Source organism: Poecilia formosa, unplaced genomic scaffold (genome assembly GCF_000485575.1).
Source record: "Poecilia formosa unplaced genomic scaffold, Poecilia_formosa-5.1.2 Scaffold56, whole genome shotgun sequence".
NCBI lineage: Eukaryota > Metazoa > Chordata > Actinopteri > Cyprinodontiformes > Poeciliidae > Poecilia > Poecilia formosa.
Window position 1 is genome coordinate 1,395,854 of NW_006799995.1, and position 23,250 is coordinate 1,419,103.

General features: G+C 39.1%; 1 protein-coding gene across 1 annotated transcript in view; it reads left to right on the forward strand.

Moving 5' to 3' along the window:
* The window catches only part of LOC103138953 (forkhead box protein J3-like), an 87,090-nt gene that overhangs the window by 40,894 nt on the left and 22,946 nt on the right, over positions 1–23,250 (forward strand). The window contains exons 4-6 of the mRNA XM_007553367.2: positions 11,899–11,973; positions 16,773–16,856; positions 22,785–22,886. Coding sequence (XP_007553429.1) covers positions 11,899–11,973; positions 16,773–16,856; positions 22,785–22,886 — 261 coding nt within the window. The remainder of the gene's footprint in view (positions 1–11,898; positions 11,974–16,772; positions 16,857–22,784; positions 22,887–23,250) is intronic.

Consider the following 23,250-nt stretch of genomic DNA (forward strand, 5'->3'; position numbering starts at 1 on the left):
GGCCTAAACGTATTTATGCTGCTTCTTTTTTGTCAGTCATTATTAAAGTTTGGAACAACGGTGTGGAAATGACTCTGAAACAGGGTTTTACTCATTTAAAACAAATAGCACAGCAGTGGAGGATTTTTTTTTTTTTACTATAAAAATCAGTGTCTTGTGTGTGCATCAGTGTTAAAATGCAGACACTGAGCTTAACCCTGAATTCTCTAAAAGGCTCTAAAGATTTCAGGATTCAACATGTTCCATCACAGAAGTCAAAAGCGTTAGAAAATAAATCTTCAGCCTTGCTGATATCTATTAAGTCAGCTCCGGGTCACCTTACTTCCTCACCAGTTGGACAAAACCTCCCCAAGTTGGGTATGACTTGACATTGTGTAGAAAATTACTTTCTTTTTTACTTTTTTGCCAAAAAGACAGGTATGAAATCAGCACAGCTTGACTGTAAGCCACTCCGGAGTGTAAGTCGCATCAGTCGAAAAGTGTGCGGTGAAGAGAAAAACGACATAAGTCGCACTGGAGTAATTGGAGAAATTGTCAACCGTGACTTTCTGCGTCTACATAACTAGAAACCGTCTAGCGTAAACGGCAGTCCATCAGATCTCGAATAAACTAAAAAACAAAAGGCTGTCGCTGGATTTTATTCGGATTTGCATGAAGTGCAGCCCGAGCGTTCCTTCCTGCGCGTCCTGCTTCTCTCGCTCGCACACCTTCTCTCCCGGAAAGCCGCTGACAGAGACTGTCACTTCACCGCAGTCCGATGGCTGACACAACAGCAACACAGCAACAGGAAGTGTGCCACCGTGACCTAGTTCGATCTGTGTTATTTCTGAAACACGTCAGTGGAATTACAACTGCGAGCATTTGTCTTTCTATATTAGTTGCAAAATTAGAAATCCTGCTAATTTGACGCAGGAAGGATGTTCAGGATACACTTGCCAGGTTTATCTGATTTTGTCATTTGTTATCGCACGGACTATAGCCGAGGTTTTTGCTCTCAAGATCTAAGTGTGTCGTGTAAACAATACACATGCAATTGCAGCTAATGCACTGCATTTCATTAGCTATATTTCTCTGCCTTTGAATGTCTTGTTTTTATGCGTTTGAGGGTCTGTTCTTATTTTAGCCATTGTATTTTATTTCACAATAAAAGTTTGTGGCTTGAAGGAATGTGATGTGGAAGCCAATTTCCTCCTAGAGCCAGTCCCAAATTGGCAAAAAATACCTTTATTCATAAGCGCTGCTCCCTCTGAATCCCCATATTGTATTTATTATTCATGTTTTCTATTTAGTAAGTCTCTTTTACCTCTATTTTTTCACTCTACATGCATCATAAGAAGGGAAAAAAAAACATACAAGTGACTCATAAAGTAAAAGCTTTCATTAACAAACAAGGCAGGCTGTCTTAATGGTTCCGAGTTCAGTTATATACTGGGTTTAAGTGGGTTAGAACAACAGTGTATCGCTCTGCTCTCAGATTTTATGGATCACACAAGCACAATGTAGCTCATAATTGTAGAAAATTGTATTTAGTTTTCAACAATATTATAAGTAAAGATCTGGAAAAGTGCGGGGCACCTTCTTATGCAACTCCCTTTACTGTGGGACCACAGGGAAAAAAAATAAATAAATCAAGTGCACTCATTCACAAGAAACAGAATTGGGATTTATGACCTACTTTTTGTCTAAATATGTTGAATTCCAGTAACTTAATGACTCACAAGTTTAAATTCGATGTAGCTGCTCAGATGTGTTGCACTGCTGATTGGTGCAGGCACCGCCGACTTGCAAATCTTACAAATCATGCATTTTCAATCCACATCTTTGTTTTAGAATCTAAAGTATTTCCACACACCATCCATTAATTCAAAACCCCCACCAGGGGTTATCCTGCTGCTTCCCCCCTCGTCCTCTTCCCACTTTTCCTGACTTTTCAGAACAACATCCGACACCACATGTGGATGACGATGTTGTTGTTTTTTTATGATCACTTGGTGCCAAAATCAAAATTCCATGCTAGCTGTGATTACTTTCTCGGTTTGTATGACATCTGGCCGACGTGGCACGTATGTAAACTTTTGACCAACACCTTGTCTGCTAACGTGCTCAGGCAAACAAACAAAACGCAAAAATCCAGCCTACAGATACGTGTGTTCCAGGCGCACACACGCCGTTAGGAAATTCACCTTTTCCCATAGTCAACGTGTGTGAGGAAAAGCAGAGTGTGGGGGAAGGGCCTATCAAATGAAATGAATATGTATAAGATGGGGTTTAAAATACCGTCTTGTATTCAGCCCTGCATGCTCACCGAGCGTCTGTCACTCTGTCAGCATCAGGATATAATAAGGCGGCATTTCAATGACGCTCAGAACTCCGGAGGCTCTCACATCTAAGACACCTGTCCGTATGCGCACGTACCCCGAACTGCCTCCTCCAGCCGACTCCTGCTCCCTGTTTCTTTTTAGCGCACCCTCCCTTCTCCTCGGCTTCTTTTTCCTCTTTGCCTTCAAACTGTACCACATCTTACTCTTTCTTTATGCTCTGCATGGCTCAGCTGAAAGGGTAGTAAAGTCTTCTTTTTCTCTTCTCCTGCCATTTTTTCCTTTTTCTTTTTGTTTCTTTTCTGTTTGCAGATGCACACGGGTTACTTCTTTTTTCTTTTTTCTTAACACCACAGCACACACCTGTAGGGCTCTGGACCCTCCTGAATACTGCTGGGTGTGTGCGCCTGTGGACACAGGTTAACACTCCTTCCAGCAAACCTTTTGGCCTTTGACTCCGGTCTCCCTGCAAACACACACATCAGTAGACATTTCTCAGGGATCTACACAATGCACACAGGCACAAAAGGCTCATATTTTACCTTGCTCAAAAAAAAAAAAAAAAGAAAAAACAACCCAACAGAATATAAACTTTCAGGCTGTTTATTACAGCTTACCAAGGTACACTGAAACTGTTTTTCATCCCAGCCTCTAAATCTCACAATCCATCGCATAACGCCACAGTGGACCCACATGTTTGATCCCTCACATCCTTTAAATGTCATCTTGTAAAGTTTTGGTCGCTTTAATCGTTCGTCGTCCTTATACGGAAGAAGACATCCCTTCCCTAAACAGCAAATCTGTTGATGGATGATTCAACCTAAAGATCAATGTCCATCCTGGGACCGGAGATCAGATGAATGTAAATGTCACAGATCTGCAAGATACTGGGAAAAGAAAGAAAGAAAACATGAATAACATTTTATTTTTCTGTAAAATGATCTGTATGGCTGTCAAGCAGTTTGAAAGTTTACCTGCAAATATCATATTAATTGGAATTTTTTTTCCTTCTAAATTTGTTGTGAGATGGTTGAAATTAAATTAAGGAGAAAGATGGTTATTTTTCACACCTGGTAAAGACAATTAAAAATCCTTGAAATTAATTCATTTGTATTACAGTAACATAATCACACACAGAAAAACAAAACAAACATCTATAAAACTCACGAAGAGAACTGCAGCCGAGGGTTGCTTGTCGGAGTCATCATTTTTCCCAAACGATCATTAAATGCCAGATACATGCCAACTGCTTTTCTTTGTGTAGAGTGAAACCAGAAAAAAATTATTTCCTGTTGTAGCTTTGCAAACATAAACATATGGAGTTTACTAAACTCTACAGAGACGTTTGCTGAAACCATCTGCTAATGAGACAATGATTAAGCTTTTCTACATCAGTCCAGGTGGCTTTGAGGTTCATAAAAGTGAAAATCAGTAATAAGGCACTGTCATGCTAAGTGTTACTGTGAGCATGGTGAGCAACCTGTGATGCTGTGGGCATCCCTATTCTAACATATCTGAATCGTATTACCAGATAGTAGGACACAAGCTGATTAAATTAAATGAAATTACCGCAAGGGGACAAAAATATTATGCACATATTGAAAAAATGGCTCTCGTATTAATCATTTATCATTGTGAGCTGTGTGTGTGTCCAAGGTGTAAAAGTGGATGAGAACGTTCTAATTGCTTGGGTTATAAAGAAGGACAGAAACTTTATCCTATATACAATGTACTTGAGAAAAGTCTCAACAATTAGCATGATCTGCTACTACTCTTGTTTGACAAACAAGCTAACTTATACCTCTAGTCCATTTCTCCGTGCATCCAAACTGTGTGTGTGTGTGTCTATATATATATATATATATATATATATATATATATATATATATATATATATATATATAAACACTTTTTTTCCTGATTTGGAATGACACTTTAGCCTTTTTGCATACAAATGAACACATAGTCGTGACCCTGGGCCGTAAACATCAGTGTTCAACATTAGGAACTACTGCTATTGTTCTGTTCTCAAAATACATTCAGTCAGCTGCGCTGTATTATTCAAGGTTGAACAGAGTTGGGGTTCACCTGGGTCGCTTGTTTTTTTGTGTGTGTGCAGGCACATAAGCTAAAAAAAACAAAAAATGAGTTAGTTCACCTTCAAAACTACCTAATAGTGCGCCCTTCAGATCTAACACACTCAATACGGGAGTAGCAAATTAATTAATTTGTGCGACTTAACAAAGCTCAGTGTCAACATTAAGACACTGAAGATTTTTAGCCATAAACAGCAGCAGATGATGGCTTACTGTCGGTTTAAGTACGGATCTTTATTATGCACGTAGCATTGTATAAAAGTGAGCATTTGACTGATGGCCATCGTGGGAATATTTTGCTCCACAACTGAGTGAAACAAACATTACAACACAGATCTTATTATTGAAATCTTTTAACTTTGGATTGTTTTATCCTATAGCTGTTTATTTGTTTTAAATTACCTGACAGCAACATCAGATTTAAAAACAGCTTTGTTTCTTAAAAAGGAGCCACATCAGGTCAGCGAGTGATTCCAGGATGCATTGCATTCACACAAATAATCTGACTGCTTAAATTGTCCCAAACTATGCCCAAGAAGTTCTGAGGGAAACCTTCATTTGAGTTCGGGTTTGATTGTTTTGGATAATATTACAAGTTTTTTTTGTTTTGAGCTTCTGATTTATTACCGTCAGCCTTTTTGAAACGACTTCAGAGGAATCATCCTCTCATGTGTTGAACTCAGACGTCATGACCCAAATCACCCAAACTTAACATAACGTCAGTTTTCTCCTCGTTTCCTTGGCGTGCCGCCGCAAACAACGCTCACCTTGTCTCATATATGCCTACAGCGAGCAAACTGCTCTCTGATTTGACCTTAGCATGCTGTACCTACTAACACATATTTTACACACACATCACATCGTACCACATTGCATTTCGTCAAGAAGTCATTCACGGTTATCAAGCCTGCTTTACGGAACTAACCTCTTCAAGTTCAAGATGTTGCAGTCCATATTAAGCCTCGGCATAATAAATGTGCAAATTATATGTACACTCACAGAGCCTGACATAAGTAATAAATGTTTAAAAATGGAAATTTGACCTTATTTTTCTGCAACAGAACTGTAAATCTTCCGCCTCTGAAACGGCAGATGAAAACAAGAGATTATAAAATGAACACGCACGCAGGTGCGTTTTTGTCTGCGTATACACGATTTTTAGTCAAACAAAAGTCATTATTTAATGATACAATATGTGCACCAGTGCTTAAGGACCAAACATTTATCAGATGTTTTTCCTGTGGGAATGAGACAATGAGTTTTCAGCGCGTGCTTAATCCCGGTTGACGCACTCGGTTTCAAAAGTATAAGACAGAATAGATTTTATGTCTCCTCATAAAAAAGCTAATTGTTCCACTCCGTCTCGAGTATTCATACCCCTTAGACCTTTTTATGGGTCGTCATATTATTACTATTAACTTTATTTTATTGAGATTTTACGCTGTGGACCAGGGGGTTTCACATCCTAGCCTCGAGTGCTGGTGTCCTGCAACTTTTAGTTTCATCTGTGCTTCAACTTGACCGAGTCAAATAACGAGATCATTAGCAGGACTCCGGAGACGTTCACTGCATCCTGAGGAGGTGATCCAGAATGACTGATTCAGGTGTGTTTGGACCAGGGACGCGTGTAAAAGTTTCCTGACATCCACCCTCAAGGTCTGCTGTAGACCAACAAAAATCTAGCAACATTTTCCATTCAAAGAAACACATTTGACCCTGTTGCTACAAAATAAAACTCTCCTAGGGCCACATAAAATGATTTACTACATCAAATGTTTTATTATGAAAGCTACTAAATTTAAACTAATATGTATAAATATAGGGGAAAAAAAAACATGACAATGATGAGTCGTTCTTGTATATGGAAATAAAGAAAGATAAGTAGCATAGTTTGAAGCTGGTTACTTTTAAATGCCTGTTGTAGATATTATATGCAGATTTTGCATTAGAACCTACTGACAATTTCTCATTGATCTATAAAAAGCAATATTTCCATTTTGGTTTTGTAAGAGTCACAGTGGAGGGACCAAAGAGCCACAAGTGGCTTTAGAGCTGCAGGTTGCATCAAAGTGATGGAGAGGAAAATGAATGCTTGCTAAAATTTGTTCATCAAAAATTCTGAGAGGGTGGTGAGGGTTGCTGTGTGGACAACTTCTAGTCTCCACAGTTTTAGCCTCATGGAAGACTAGCAAGAAAACCTTTTTTTATTTTTTGAAATGAAAAAAAGTTTTCCAGTTGGCATAAAAGTGACATGTGCACAATGTGGAAGAAGATGCTCAGATTTTTTTTACCACTAAGTTAATTGCAATGTCTGGTATAAAACTGGCTTCATATTAACTCGAAAATGCCAAATCCACTGCAAAACATGAAGGTGGCAGCAATATATGCCGAGTGGATGCTTTTTATTTATCAGGGAAGTCATCAGAGTTGATGGGAAGGTGGGCAGAGATAGATGCAGGACAATCCTGGAAGGAAAGCTGGTAGATTCTGTAAAAGACTCGAGACTGGATCAGAGATCCACCTTCCATCAGGACAACAGCCCCAAACAAACAACCAGAGCTGCTGTAGAGTAGCTTAGATAAAATATATCCATGTGTTAGGATGGCTCTGTTAAAGCCCTGGCCTAAATATGACTGATTTTTTGTGTCGAGACTTGAAAGTGTCTGATCACAGGTGCTCTCCTTCCAGCGCAACTGAGCTTGAGCTGTTTCACAAACGAGCCTTGGTAAAGATTTCTTCCATCTACCTAAAGCTACAGTAGAGACATGTAGCGGTGTAGGCTGGTTTAATCATTTAAAATCCCCGTAGATTTCATAGACGTTGTAACATTAGTAGTTGATGTCAGTTTAATTTGTTTTAAGAACTAAATACTGTGGATTATTGATGATGAATATATGAATATTTTATCACATGATTATTTCTGTGGGGAAGATATTAAAACCCAGAAGTTACGTTTGCCTGCTGCTATTACATTTAATTCTCAATGTAATTTTATGTCTTCGTAAAAACCGCTATCGGTTTCATTTGGACGAAATGAATAAGAATCCTAAGAATTTCCTCATCTACAGATTACAGTCCAACAAAAATGCATTTACGGTTCGGCTTAATATGTCATGGAAACATTAAAAGAGAAAGTGTTCATGCAGTTTAGTTCATGGCAGAGTTACAAGATCCCCTCCTCCCCCCACCGATCTTACACATTATCCTTCCTGTGCGTGTTTTAAAGACACTCAGACACGCTCACACACAACGCCAAACGCTTGTGTGGTCCATCAGCCGCTGGGCAGTGATGGCGTTGCCCCAGCGAGGCCCAGAAAGCTCATTAATCAAGCCGAGCAAGGAGTGGGTGGAAGGAGGATGCAGCGGTGGATTTCATTATCTTACTTCACAGCACTGCTAATCAGTACGTTTATTGATGGTGACTATCCCCATTCACTGAAAGATTATAGTTTCTGTAATATGAGGGGGAAAAAAAAAAAGACATTCACTCATGCAGTTTATATTTAGACGCACAAACTGTACATTTGCAATCTGTGCGAGCAAGCTGGCTCGGATTGATGCTTTCCAGGTAGGAGAATCGTCTTATGTATGTTTTTATAATTACATGCACACACACACACACACATATGCAAGCCCAGCACCTAATGTCCTAATGTCTGTAATAAAGAATGGTTTTGTTTCTTGCAGCTAACAGCAGGAAAAAATAAAAAGTGGGTATGTTATTTTTTTGCACATAAATGAAGAGAAAATTTATATTTATATCGAAGTAAATTTTAAATATTCCAAGGCTTCCCCCCAGAAAACCCGCTAAGTCCAGTGGTTGGGTGCTACGCCGGTCATTCAGCCAGCAGCCCGTCGTGTTTTTGAGTTAAATTCTCTTAAAAATTGACAGGAAATTTTAAAATATCACTTGATAATGATGTACTATTGAAAGACTGGAAGATTAATACCTGAACACCAAATATGAAGTCTTAAACATTTTAAAGAGACTTGGATAAATAATCAATGCTTAGCCTGCCGGGGGCACAAGTAAAGCCTGGTGGCCCACCAGGCTTATAATACGCTGGGGCAATTAAGCCTGTCCCAATAAGCAATTAATCAATTAATCTCTAAATAAATTAAAATGAGCTTGATTCTGATGATTAATATGCTTTTTATTATTATTTTTTTTTTACATTCTGAAACATTTCATTTATGGTTTTGGTTGTAAGTGGTTCCATCTTATTTATTGTTTTTCTTTTGTTGCGTTTTCTCTTGGATATTTAAGATGTCTTCCGGTTCCTGTGTTGTGTTTTTTTGCGATATTAAAGTTTGTTTGTCTTCGGGAGGGCAAACTTGCATTACGAAGGACACGAGCGAGACGTACTGATGGTCACTGATGGTCTGTGTCTCCATACATCTACTTGCTGTTCATTTAAAATATGTGAAAGGCTTTCTTTGTTGAGGTTGGACATTATCTGTTATCTATGGTTGTTTTAAGCTATCCACCAAAGTTATTTGAAATGTCATCAAATCAACAAACACTGTTCAAGACGAATCGAACGACGAAGTCAGCTGTTGTGAGTCCAGTCACATAAAGGCAATCACATGAAGCGAGGAAGTCCATACTCGAACATTAAAAAGCAAAGACTTCCGAGTCATCGTTTATGTTTTTTCAAAAGGAAACCAATATCAAGTATTTGTGCTGTGAGATCTGCTTTCTTTTCTCCTCGTCTGCTGAATAGAAGCTGTTTCCACTGCAGTTTGACCATTTTAATGCATCCGGACGAAGCCGTTACCTTTTTGTTATGTTTTGAAGCAGGGTTGCGTTATTTCACACACATCGATGAGCCCACGGGGAGCTCAGCATTTTATCCAGAGACTCCTTCAGGTGTAAACTGGGGCCTGATTTTCAAATGGCTGCTCTCGCTGCTGAATCCAGGAAACGGCTCTAAAAATCACCACCAACTCCGTTGACCCATCAGGGGCCCCACTTTTGATTCCACACGGTGGGAATAATTTTCCCCCAAAACTTTTAGTGACATTATACGGACTGAATTTAAGCCTCTAAGAGATTTGTTTTTTATTGTTGGCTCGAGTGATTTATTTATTTATTTTTTTAATTTCTCTTAAGCACCATTTAAGATCAAGGACAAACATACAAGAAAATGCCAGAGTGTGCAAAGTCTGAAATACACAAGATTGTGCAGACGCTGCAAGACGTGCACAGGTGTGCATAAACTGCTTGGGTTATAAAAATAGTGCATAAATAAACAACAACAACAATAAAAATAAAAAGAAGTTGGTAGAAGTTGGCAAAGTCAAGCTTGAAGCTGAAACAAAGGCGCTTTCTATGATTGATCAAGTGGCACCGTCCGTGAGATATATATATATATATATATATATATATATATATACTTTTTTATGGGAGATGGGGGGGTTTGCAGCGGCTGTGGGAAGAGCGGGGGGGGGTTTGCAGCGGCTGTGGGAAGAGCGGAGAAAATTCCTGTTTGTCTTTTTCAGTCACCTGATTGCCACGCTTTTCCTTGATGGACGGCCAGCGACCTGTCAAGTAAAGCAAAAACCGGTGAAGCATTTCTTCGGGAGAATCGGGGCAAAGCAAAGGCGGACCAGGCTGCTACGATATGCTGCGGACTCGGGGAGAAGATGGGTTTTGCTGGAGAGACAAAGCTTGTGTAGAGCAGGAAGAACAAGGGAGAAGGAGAAGGGGAAAAAAAAGAGAAAACCCTCCCCCGATCCGTCTATCTTCTCCCCTCCTCCCCAGTGGTATTAATTAGCAGCAGCAGATGAGTGGAGAACAGAAGCCTGAAGGGAGAACAGGTTCATGTCAGGTTAGTGTATACTGTTGTTGGCCCCCCTCTCTGGTCTTCTGCCTTTCTCTTCTCATTCCTCTCACACGCACGCGCAAAAATTCACATATCATGAGATCTCACCCACAGAAGTATCAGCTCGCTCTCATCACTGCACACACACACACACGCACATGCACACACACACACACACATAATAAGCAGAAGCTGCAGTAATTCCAGTGAGATCGAAGCTTTAGTTTTACCACAGCTCCTCGCGTATTCAAAGAACGCGTTCAAACCCAGGTATCGCCCGAGACTGGAAAATCATATAAGCGTCCAGCCTCACAATTACTGCAAATCATGGCTCCGGTATTGTATTTGCTTGCCAATTATCTGTGGCAGTTTTGCGTTTTAGCTTCCCCCTTTTCAAGTATATGTTTCAGATGTGTCTGGGAGACGAATCTAATTCAGTTTGCGACAGTCCAGCTGTTTGCATTTTGCTGCAGTAATTGCTTGGATTTCACCTTTGTGTGACTTGTCATTTTGCATCACGCAAAAGCACACGACTAAAATCTCTATACCAGCCGTGTCGTGTTGAACGCGAATATGTAATTTCTCAAATTTATAAGCTGATTAATTTCTTTTATTTGGTCCTGTGTAACTTGTGTTTGTAAGAGCTTTATCTGTTTGTGTGTGTGTGTTTTTCATCGCCTGGTATTACATTGCATAATCATAAGCTATGCTTTTTTTTCATTGCAACTAGATGCGCAACATAAGAAGACTCATTTGACCTTGCAGTGCTCTCTGACTCAGCTCCATCAGAAGTGTTTAATACCCACATTGTCTCGAAATACAGCAGTGAATCGTGCTTTAGTACTCTGCTCTCTGATGCTCATTAGCATGTGTCCTTATACTGTAAAGCTGCCTTTTAACTGCTGGGTTTCTTTTGACTAACTTACATTTCTAATTTTTTTTTTCTTTGCAGTCTCGTTAGATTTCCCTAAGTGATATTTTAATTACTTGGAAAAAAAAAAAGAAGAGAAACACTGGAAAATGTGAGGTTGAAAGGGCTAATTTAAAAAAAACAAAACAAAACAAAAAAAAAAAAACTTTTATACTGACTCCAGAAAATTGTTTAAACTGACCAAATATTTTTGACTTTATTATTGTTGCTTGTTTTTTGTCGGCTGCTGAACACAATCAAATTATAAATGACATAGGGGTTTTCAAATAGCTGTTTGTTTGGACTCTGCGGTAATAAATTTGATAATGAAAATGCTCAAATTGGGTTAGCAAAACTCCCTGATTGAATAATGGCAGCCTATATTGCTCCACTTTGAGTGCAGCCAAGATGGTTTGCGGTGGGAAATAATGATGGAAACGATCACGATCAGGATCTTACGCCTGCGCCATCTTGGACATTTTCGAAGGTAAACAAACGCGTTTGCAAAAGCATTCTTGATTTCAAATCTTTCTTGTGAATCTGTACACAATAAGCAAGAAATATGGCGGCATTAAAAAAAATATGACAAAGTAAGAATCCTGATCAAGTCAAAGTAACTATGTGCCCTTCTCCTGGTAGAGCCACCGAAACTGTAAAAGCACAAAGTTATCAGCACTAAAAAGTTGCATTTGATGTTTATTTACCACTTAGCTTGTCATTTATTTCTTTTCTCTCTTTTTTTCCTGCAGAATTCTATCCGACACAACTTGTCATTGAACAAGTGCTTTCTCAAAGTGCCTCGCTCCAAAGACGACCCTGGGAAAGTAAGTATGGTCAGACCTTAAAAGGTCCTGCTGAATTCGGTTTATTGTGTAATTGAAAAAGAGAAAGAAGTAAATTTTGGCAAACGATCTTAAATGTGGTGCAAACAGGGCTAAGTTTGGAAAAATAAATTCAATTGCATTCAATTCAAAACGTGTAATTTCAAGAAACTTTTTTTTTTTAAGACAAATCCAATTTACTGTGTGTAATTAGATCAGTTCAATCATTCAGTCAGATTTAAATTCAGGCTCTTATTTGATGTTCTAATTTATTACTTTGGGTCACAAGTAACTTCTGTAGAGAGCAAAAACAGAGAGGTAATGAAACATCAATTATTGTAGATAATGCACAATTGGAGAGTAGTAGGAAGCGGCAGAGTGAAGACCATTGGCCAGTATGTTCTCCGGTGTCCTTGGCTCGTATCAGCATAGCTACAGAAAGTTGCAGAGGATTTTCATAAGCCACTGTAACTAAAAACTTTGTCAAAAAGAAAGCTTCGAACCTGGTCTGCCTCACAAAGAAAACTTAGTTGGTTTGACAGGAGACCAGCCTGATAACTAAAAAAAATAAATAAATAAAAATCTGCTTACCATTCTACTTTTAGACATTCTTGGAACCATCAGAACTTTGTCTGAAACAAATGGTAGAATCAGATCTGTGATATTTATGATGGGCCTAATTAAACAAGAGCTTTATATGGAGTTTTTTTTTTTTTTCCAATTTAGTCTTGTTGAGAAGGAGGGGAAAAAAGAATGGGGTATGTTCAAATATAATATACATACTGAAGCCCTGAGGGACAGTAAATATTGCATTGTATTCGAAATTTTGAACTTTTTCTAAGTAGAAAACTAATTTTTGTCCATCCATCCAAATCTGGACTACATTTGAAATTTCTGAAACGAACCCATACCAAACTTTTTGATTTATTCATTAAAATTTGCTTAAACAAAATTGGGAATTGGGAACTGCGAATAAATATGGAATTTTGACTTTTGGTGGAGAAAAATGGACAGCGACTTCTGCCTACATTTTACATAGGAATACCCACAGGCGCACACACACACACGTATATACACGCACACACACACACACACACACACACACATGCCCTGTGCACTTAAAAGCAGTTTGTGACTCCATAACCAGCTGTGGTGAATGCCTAATGCGGTTTTCTCTGTGTTCTGCTTCTCCTCCAATATTGATTCTGCCGAGTAATAATGTGGCACGGGGAGTAATGAATAATAAGTATATGTAGGTACACACCTTCATATCCAAGGCCTTTCATGCATCTGTTATGCTTTATTAGAGTTCTCTTCTCTGCCTTTTCTCTCCTGGACACAATCACAGGAAGCTTTAGATATGTTTCACGCCTGGCGCTGCTGCTCCTGCTGTTGTGGTTACGAGGCAGACTTCTTCTTCTTCTTTTTTTTACCACAGCCATTTCTGCAGCGCCAGTTTGATAACAACAATTTGTCAAGTCCTTGTTTGTGCTGAATCGAAAGACTTGGGCTCAGATGGGGGGTGAAGGGGAGGGAGAGAGTATATAATTAAGGTTGATCACTGAAGCTTGCCTTTACATTATTTTTTAATAAACGCTCAAATGTTCAAACTTCCACCCTTCACAGGATTAATGCAAGAGCTGACCTACAACTTTTATAGAAAGAGAGAGAGAGAGAAAAAGAGAGAGAGAGAGAAAAAAAAACTAAAAAGCCAAAACTTTTCAATGAACTCTCAAAACTCTGCTCATTTCGTTTTGGGGAGGAGGGCTGGTGGAAGGAGTTTCTTCTGACTGTGGGGATTTTGTAGCCATTGAAAAATGAATTAGGGGGGAAGAAGCTTTAAATAATTCAGAGGAAATCCTTCAGCTTGAGTGGAGGCCTATAGTCTGGAAAGACACAAAGAGAGTGGCTCCCCTCCTGATTAGCCCGACTTGGACCTGAGCAGCACCTTAATTTACTACCAAGATCGAAGCGGTCGATACCTCGGCACCGGGAACGGAGGGAAGAGGGTGTGTGTGTGTGTGTGTGTGTGTGTGTGTGTGTGTGTGTGTGTGTGTGTGTGGTGGGGGGGGTCATCTGTGTGTGGAGAAGTTGAATGTACATGTTCTGCTTGAAGCCGCAGAGAGAGGGGTGAAGCTAAATCATGCATGTGCTAACGTTAATTGGCTGTGTACAGCTCAGTGATGTGGGACTGAGAGACAAGGGGAGGAGAAGAGGAAAGAAATATGGGGGCGGCAGGGAGGGTGGAGGCGGGTTGGAGCCGAGCTGCGTCTACGTGTGGCCAAGAAGAACCTCTTAGATTCATCCTACAGCTTCAGCTCTCCTTGGGAGGGAGGAGGAAATAAGGTGCACAAACTGAAACTAGGAGGAAATTAAGGACCTATGAGTAGGCAAAATGTTGTCCCTCATTGCTCAGTTTAGATAAGATATTGACATGCTTTAGAAAAACAAAAACAGCATCGCTATTTCTGACTAAAATTTTTCACATTTTAGGTAAGTTCAATTCAACAAAATTATTTCTGCGTGTTAAGTTCCACAATAGTGAGAGGGAGAACTTTTTAGAGGTTTTGTAACTTTCTGTCCAGAAGATTCAAACGGATGTAAGCAGATCAAGGAAGTCAAGATGATGATGTCATGGCTTTGTAGGCTTTTGATTGGTTAACTTACCAAATTTGAGGTTAATGGGGTCCCAGCTGTGGTTGTTTTTTGAGCCACAACTCAAATGTTGCAATGTTCATTTTTTTTTCAAACAATCTGTTGCAAGTGTAAAGACCATTTGATATTTATACCGTTTAGGGGGGAGACAGATTCTGGATGTGTATCAGTACAAAATGTTCATATCAACCCCAAAACAATAAGAAAAGACCTTGTGAAGAGAGTTGTGCAGGGAAATGAGTCGAAAAAGGTCATTACTCCAAAAGCCGCATAAAACCCAAATATATATTTCGCAAATGCACAAGGGAGCAAAGGCGTTTATTTCTGGATGCACCGTGTGGTTTAATGAAGCTGAAATTGAATTGTTTGATTACATTTGACGATTGCGACATTTTAAGGGGAAATTGAAAGCTTGCCAGTCCAAGAACATAAAACCCAACTAAGCAACGTCTCGGCCAAAAAAGCTAAAGCTTGGTAGCAAATGGATAATTACCCAAAGCATACCGCCAAAGACTGTGCATTTAGAACAACAAACTTAACATTTCAACAGACCGTCACAAAAACCTGAGGTCGGTCTTGTAGAAAATTAGACTTGGATCAGGCCTGGTTGAAGAATACCCAATAACTTTTGAAAAAATAAAAAATAAAAGTTATGAGATGCATGTAAACTCCTAAAGTTAAAGAAAGTGATAGTCTCATATTATTCTGGCTATCAAATAGAAATAACTGTGGTAGCCTCAACCGACAAAACCCCCCCCCCACTCAAATAAGAGTTTTCAAACATAAATGTTAATTTTACAGCAATGTTTTAACGTTGTGTATTAAAAGGGTGTGAGTGAATTTTATGTGGAAAACTGTGGCAGTAAAAGATCAAAAGTGGGGAACTGCGCTCAAAAGAAAAGCAGATGCTTTAGATGTATTTAAAATAGACGGGAACATTATCTAAAGATGTGCAACTAATGTAGGAAAATTAAAGTTGTGCAAATAACAATGCAGCCGTTTAAAAGGGTGATTTCTGTATTATTTATTTTTTTCATAGAGATGTGGCAAGAAATTTCCCGTGTACCAGAATAGGATCATTTTTAGCTTGATTGGCCATGATTGGTTTCAACTTTTTCTTTGTCTCTGAAGGCACCATATACGGTAAACCGAGTATGACACAACTTTGGTTAACGTTTTCTGTAAAAGTTCTTGAAGAGAAATCTCAAACAGCCAAAATTAGCGCCGATGGGTTCAGTGCCATAATCCACCACAAACACTTCGCTTTAAAAAATATGAGCAGGGCACCTGAGAATCTCACTCCTTACCAATGTTGAACAGAAGAAGAAAATAAAACCATGCCTCACATATGAACAGCTCGTAAAAGTGACAGATGAAAAGCCGAAGGCGTCTCTCGATGTCTAAATGCGGTGGAAAAGTTTGTAACGTTGATTAAACTTTACACATCTTCATAAAGGTTAAAATTGTACTGTGGTCATGGTCCTGAACAGAGTGATAAACTGACACATTGGTCTTTAATGAGGCAAAAAAGCTATTATTGTTATTATTATTATTATTATTATTATCAAGCTGTTGGTAGTGACCAAAACAGAGAGATTGGGAATAAAACATTTCAAAATGGCGTCTTCTGGTCAGAATGCCTACAAGCAGAAATGGATCAGCAACCCTTCTTGGGAAGAAAAATCAAAGAAAATGAGGACTAGTTGGGGAGATTATATCTCAAGGCTGCCGTGGGAATACCTCAGCTTTGGTTGCACTCACAATGCAGGTTTTAAAAAATATATATTTTATAACTTAATATAAGATATCTGCTGATAAACCCTATGTGCTTCCTCAATGCGACTACTGTCTGCAGCTGCAGAATACTCCCAACTACTTATAAATAATTCACATGACCCCAAATATAATCTACTGACGGAATAGTGAGTGAAAATCCTGTTCTTAGCTGGAAGAAGCATCCCTCTCCAGATTTCCATAGACTGCTTCTGCTTTAAATGGGAAAGTAAAAACGTAAAAATGAAAGTTTTACCTGAAGTCTGAAGGCTTGTAAATACCTGAATGCTGACCTGTGTGTTTTTTTATTTTTATTTTTTTATTAATTAATTAATTTATTTGTTTTGTTTTTTTTTCTTGTGGTTGCTTTTCAGGGCTCCTACTGGGCGATAGACACCAACCCTAAAGAGGACTCGGTGCCCAGCAGGCCGAAAAAGAGGCCACGTTCTGGAGAACGGGTACGATTTGACTGATCTTCCAGAATCTTTAGTTTGTTTCCACAGAGGACAATTCCCGGGAATGCATTCAATTCAAAACACAAAGATGAACTCTTGCGATGCTGCTGCAGAGATATAAAAAAAGAAAAAGAAAAAAAATTAAAATTCCAAGCAGCAAAACTAGCAGCACCGCTACTCATCTAAACGGTTTGGCTTACATTGACCCCCTTCATGTGGGCAGAAATCTAAAAACCCCACTTGCTTATGGGAAAAAAAAAAAAAAAAAAAAAACCCTCACTGGCTTCTTCATGTGTGGTTCATTTAAACTGAACCAAATCATAGTCATGATTAAACAACGCTGTGCACATATGTGCTCCCTGATGTTCACCAGAGGCTCGTCGGGCGCCTTCTCCAGCATCTCACAGGAGGAGCAGGGAAGAAAAGTTACAGGGAAGATGAGAGAATGCAGGCGCAGGAATGAAGATTGGTTTTGAAAACACTGATTGACAGCGGAGGAGGCTATAAATATACGTAACCCAGCATCGGCTCGGCAGAATGCGGCTGGGTGTTCAGTCATTAACCCTGCAGATCTGAATACAAAAGCGGTGCCGGGGTAGCTCCGCCATGCGTTGCAGGTCTCGTACAAACCCCTTATACAATCCTCTGTTGTTTCTGCTCTGTGTGCAACAAACTGTGCATGAAGTTTTGGTTTCTTCAGTACTTGTTTGCATACTCATAAGCAATTAGATATAAAAAAAATAAATAAAAACTCGTTCAGACCAAACAGACACCTTCTAGTACATTTCAAAAAACTAGAATGTTGTGTAAAAGTGAATTATTTATCGTCAGCCATCTCAGAAAGTGAAACTCGTATATTATATTGAATTATCCCACTTAGAGTGACGGTTATAGATAATGAAAACCTAAAATGCTGTAAAAAACAATCTTGTGGTGTCACACCCTCATCAGCTAATTGAGTTAATTATTAGATAGATAATTAACTCAAAACACCTGGTTCTTTAGTCTCTCACTGGTTTGGTACAGAAAGCTACACAATCATGGGAAAAACAGCTGACTTGACAGATGTCCAGAAGACAGCCATCGACATCAGTCAGAAGGAGGGTGAGCCAAGAAGCTGGTTGTTCACAGAGTTCTGTATATCCACAAAACATTGAGTTGAAGGAAGAAGTGTGCTTGGAAAAAATGCACCAGCAATGGGAAAAACCACAGCCTTAAGAGGAATAACAAATCAGGTCCAGATGAATACTAGACAGGGACTACAAATGTCACATTCCCAGCATCAAGCCACTCTTGAACCAGAGACAAATTCTTACCTGAGCTCTGGACGAAAGGAACTGGACTTTTGAGCAATGATACGGAGTCCTGTTTTCAGATGACAGTAAATTCTGCACTTCATTTGGAAATCAAGATCCCAGGGTTTTGGAGAAGAGAGCAGAGGAACAGAATCCATGTTGCTTGATGTCCAGTGTGAAGTTTGAAACAGTCAGTGATGGTTGAGGTGCCAAGTCGTCTGCTGGTGTTGGTCCACTGTGGTTTTTTTTTTATAAAGTCTGCGGTCAATGCAATCGTCTACCTGGAAACCCTGGAGCTTTTTATGCTTCCCTCTGCTGCCAAGCCGAGGGAAGCTTGGCAGCAGAGGAAAATAGTCTGATGTTATTTTCCAGCAATACGTGTCACGTGCCCACACTGCCAAAGCCACCAAAAATGGTTTATTGACCATGTTGTTGCTGTTCTTGATTGGCCAGCAAACTTCCCTGACCTTTAACCCCCCTAAAAAAATCTATGGGCTGTTGTTGTGAAGAAGAAGACGAGACACAATGCACAACAGGGAAGCAATCTGGCCATTGCCCCTACGCAGTGCCACAAGCTGAGAGCCTCTGTGCCATGGTGCATTGATGCAGTAATTCATCCAAGAGGAACCGCAACCAAGTATTGAGTTCATAGAAATGTACATACCTCTCAATAGTCTGACATTTATGCTTAAAACATCCATTTTTGATCGGTGTAATGCAATATTTCTAATCTTCTGAGACACTGCATTTTGAGGTTTTCTTTACCTGAAAGCCATAACACATAAAATGTTTAACTCTGTGTGTAATGAATCGCTCCAGATCAGTAAAAATGTCTTTTTAACAAAAGATTAACTAGACATCAAAGAGCAAAATGGTCAATACTGAGCAGGAGTGGTGCATGTGTTTGTGTTGAAGGACAGAAGGAATGCATGACTCAAAGTTTTACTGAACTCTACCTGCAACACTCATGATCTGCCTCTCAGCAGCTCCCATTCAGTTCAAATATTTAACAATTGGAACATGATGGTTTTACTTAGTTTATGATATATAAAAAGGTACGGTTCTGATCTTCCGAAAACTTCACACTGTTTAGACGTGTGCTTAAGTCACCAGCTCCATCTGACTGCGTATGATTTACATCAAAACATCTAATTTCCAGGAGCTCCAGCTTCACTGTGCAGGTAATTCTCTTGTTTTTACTCCACTAGACTCCAGCGAGATTTTCTGAACGTACAGCCGACCGTGTTGTGACGTTCATCACGGCTGCCTTTCTACCTATTATCCAACATCTCTTGTCACTGCTTGTTGCAACATAATCATTATCTCCCCGTTTTCCTGCCACTCTCCTCTCTACCTCCTGGTCCATGCCGCTGCCTTACCCTCTCTCCCCTCCCATCCCCCCCATTCAGTCTTGGGGAAAAGCTCAGGCAGGCGTGGAGCAGCAAAGTGCACAATCACCGATGCTCACTTGGGGAAGACTAGAGAGGGAGAGAGAGATGCCTGAAAAGAAGCAGGAGAGAAGTTTGGAAGGAAGGATGCAGAAAAGAGAAACAGACGTCAAGGTAGACAGAATGTGTTGAGGAAAAAGCGGAGCTGCGAGGAGGGGAAAAGAAGTAAAGAGGAGCTGGAGGAGGAGGGAGGAGAGAGTATTCCAGGCTTGTGTTCCAGTTAATTACCACAGAAGGCCCTGGGGCTGCCGTTAGACATATTTTCTTCACCAACGATTTTTTTTTTTTATTACAAACATTAATTAATTCAGAGCCTTGTCATCTCCTCTTACATGGATGGGCCCTTCGACCCCTTTTCTCATGCCTCACTTGCACCGCTGGCAGACACACCGTGGGCTGTCACATGGGCTAAGGAGAAAATGGGAGGTTACAAGTGTGGAGATTTATGACGGCATTACTGTCTGAGGGGGGGGAGAAGGTGGACTAAATATGTCTTTGTGTTTTTATTGGGGTGTGTTTAGTTGCACCTGGGCTGTGTGCTTGTAAAGGGTTTTAAGTTGGCAGCGAGGCTAAACGTCAGCCTCATAAATCCATTGTGCTGTTCGCCTCGTAGCTGCGGTGAGGATATTTACGGCCCTTTCATTTCGTATATACCTCTCCGTCTGCCTGTCTGTCACAGCTCAATTATCTACCTATTCTTTCTGTCTTCCCTCTTTCTTCCACCAGCCTCCCTTTTTTTTTTTTTTTTTTTTTTACTCTCTCCCTCGTCTCTTCTTTGTTGGTATTTTTCTAAGAGCTTCCGTCGGGGGAACCGGCAACCCGTTTATCATAAATTAAAGATTGCATTGTTACCAACCAATCCTCTTACTGTAAGCAGTTTGGGAAGTCAGCCAAGCCAGCCTTGAACCTTAAAAGAAGTCAAACAAGGAGGAAAAAAAGACACATTTTTTTTCCTTTCTTTTTTTTTTTTTTTACATTTTTGGGGCATCAGTGTCGCCCCTAATCAGTCCATGAGTAGCTTCTTCTATCTCATAGAGTAGTGCCCCTGCTTCGTCTCGCAGGGAAGACGGCGGCAAACGAAACGCTGCAGAATACGCCTGAAATGTGTAAATAATTCATGAGGAAGGCTTGATTCATCTTACCAAGTGCAAGTGATGTGTCCACTTCCCAGTCTGCCTAAGTGTCCGGCAATTTACGCGAGGCGCGCGCCGACTTGTTCACGCGGTTCTCAGCCCGGAGCGTCGGGGTGGATCAGGGGAGGCTCGTGAAAGAATCATGAACTTGAAGCGGACAGAAATTTCTTCATAACCTTTGTCACATTTAATTTCTCATCTCATTGCCAAAATCCTCTGGGTATCCCCAATCAGTGTGAGCCGGATTTAGATTTCTAGTGAATCTAAATGAGGAGAAAAGGCTCTCAGGAATTCAGGAAGTGCTACATTAAGGGCTCCACTCTGCTGGATTTATTCATTTATTTATTTATTTATTTATTTTTGCCACAGGAATTCATCCAGGCTCACTTATTAGTAAATGTTGGTTATAATTGACAGTAAGTATGTATTAAGTTTGTGTATCATTTATATGTGTGCACAGTATATAGATATATGCTTTTTGAACTTTTTCATATCAAATTGTCTTACTTGTAATATTCCTTAATACTATCTGCATGTCATTCGTTCAGGTTGGTATGTAATTTAAAATGTAATATTGTCATTAGCTGTGATATGGATATAAGAAAATATTGTTTAAAATGTAACGCACAGTAGAGATACATGGAGTAATGTATGTTTCCTTGTAAAATAAAGTGTATTTAGTGATTCTAGTGAGAGTAAAAGAGTGCTTCTTCTCAACTGCAGGAGTCTTAATAATCATGCATTTATATGAACATGATTAAAAGAGCTGTGAAAACATCAGCACAGTGGAAATATGTGCAAACACAATGTGAAAAACTCTCTGGTTTATCTTGTTCTGTCCTGAAGAAGCAGAAAAAGCAACGTCCTGTTTGTTTATTTGCCTTCGTATTTGACCATTTTCACATGTTGTGTTCCGATTCACCGATCTGTGTTGGAGTATTGAGCTTTTTCCTTATGTTATATGTTTTTGGCTTTTGCTATGCAACAAAGAGCAGGCAATTACAGCAGAATAAGCAAATACCAGATAAATAAATTTAATTATTTGTATTCGAACATTCATAGATGCCTAAAAACAATGTTTAAAAGTTTTGTGCAGGACTTTTGGAAGAGGCTGTTCTGCTGCTGAGGAAATAAATGTGTCCTTAAATTGCATAGTACTTAATTAATCCTTAAAGAGAAGATATTCACAGAGTAATATAATAAACTTGATGTGAAGGGCCCAGACTGACTGGTATTTGAGCAGAGTGTACAAAACGGTTTTAGTTTTTGCAACGTCCAAAAATGTTTTTTTTTCTTGACCATATTCTATTACTGAATGAATGAATGCAAGTTTATTTCAATACTCAATAGAGATCAAAGAAATGAAGTTAATGAAGAAAAACAAGGACAAAAGAAAATAATAATAATGAAAAAAATGTGCAAAAATCAGTTTCAAAAGGAGCAGAAAAAAGTAGAAACATAATAATAAATTAACTTGAATAACAGACTAAATAAAAAAATAAACTTGGTTTCATTTCCCTTTGGGATTAATAAAATATTTTTGATTTTGAATTGAATTTTCATGTGGATAAATGTAATAAATATACCACTGGCTAATGAATGACTGTTAAATAAATGAATACGACCTCTGAAGAAATGTTACAACAATATGTATGTTTAAATTTATTAAATCTAACCAACAGATTTTAAATACAGTGTACCGCAGAATACATGGCTTCATCTTTAATCTTATTGAACATACTACTTATGTGCGCTTTTAAACTGTAGGATATTATTTATTTGTTGAAATTTAACGTCTAATTTATTCCATAATTTCACTCCACAGATCGAGACACTCGTATATTCCACTTTTAAAAATGACACACGTACTTCAGATATTTGACAAGACTTGAGAAAATGTTTCTTTGATACATAAACACATTGAGTAACTTGGGTGTGTAGGAAACACTCTGAGGTAACTTGGCGTATACCAATGTAATTATGCATTTCCTCTTCAGCTTGGACTATAAAGTCTAATAATATCTGTGTCTGTTGTCATTTGCACTTTCCTTGCAGGCATCAACCCCTTACAGCCTGGAGTCAGAGTCCCTGAGAATGGACTGCATCATGTCAGGAGGCGCATCCCCAACTCTGGCCATCAGTGCAGCAAATAACAAGGTCGTTGCAAGACAGCCAGTTATGAATAATTATGGAAAACGTTCGTAAAATGCCCAGCATGCTACTGGTTTGGGTTCTTATCTAAACGAAGAAATCAGTTTTACTTTTGCTCAAAGAAAACTTTCACTGTACACTGGTCAATGCCAAGGTTTTGTAGTAATTTAGAACACTAAATATTTAGTACTTCCTGTTCCTCGCTCTTTATTTTCAAACTTCATGTCTTTTTCAGGTTATCGATTATTATTATTTTTTAAATGTATATATTTATAGTATAAAAAACTGATTTTTAGATTGACATTAAATAGATCAAACTTCCCCCATTTTTAACTAAGAACTAAGTCCTACTTGGCCTTTTGATAGCTCA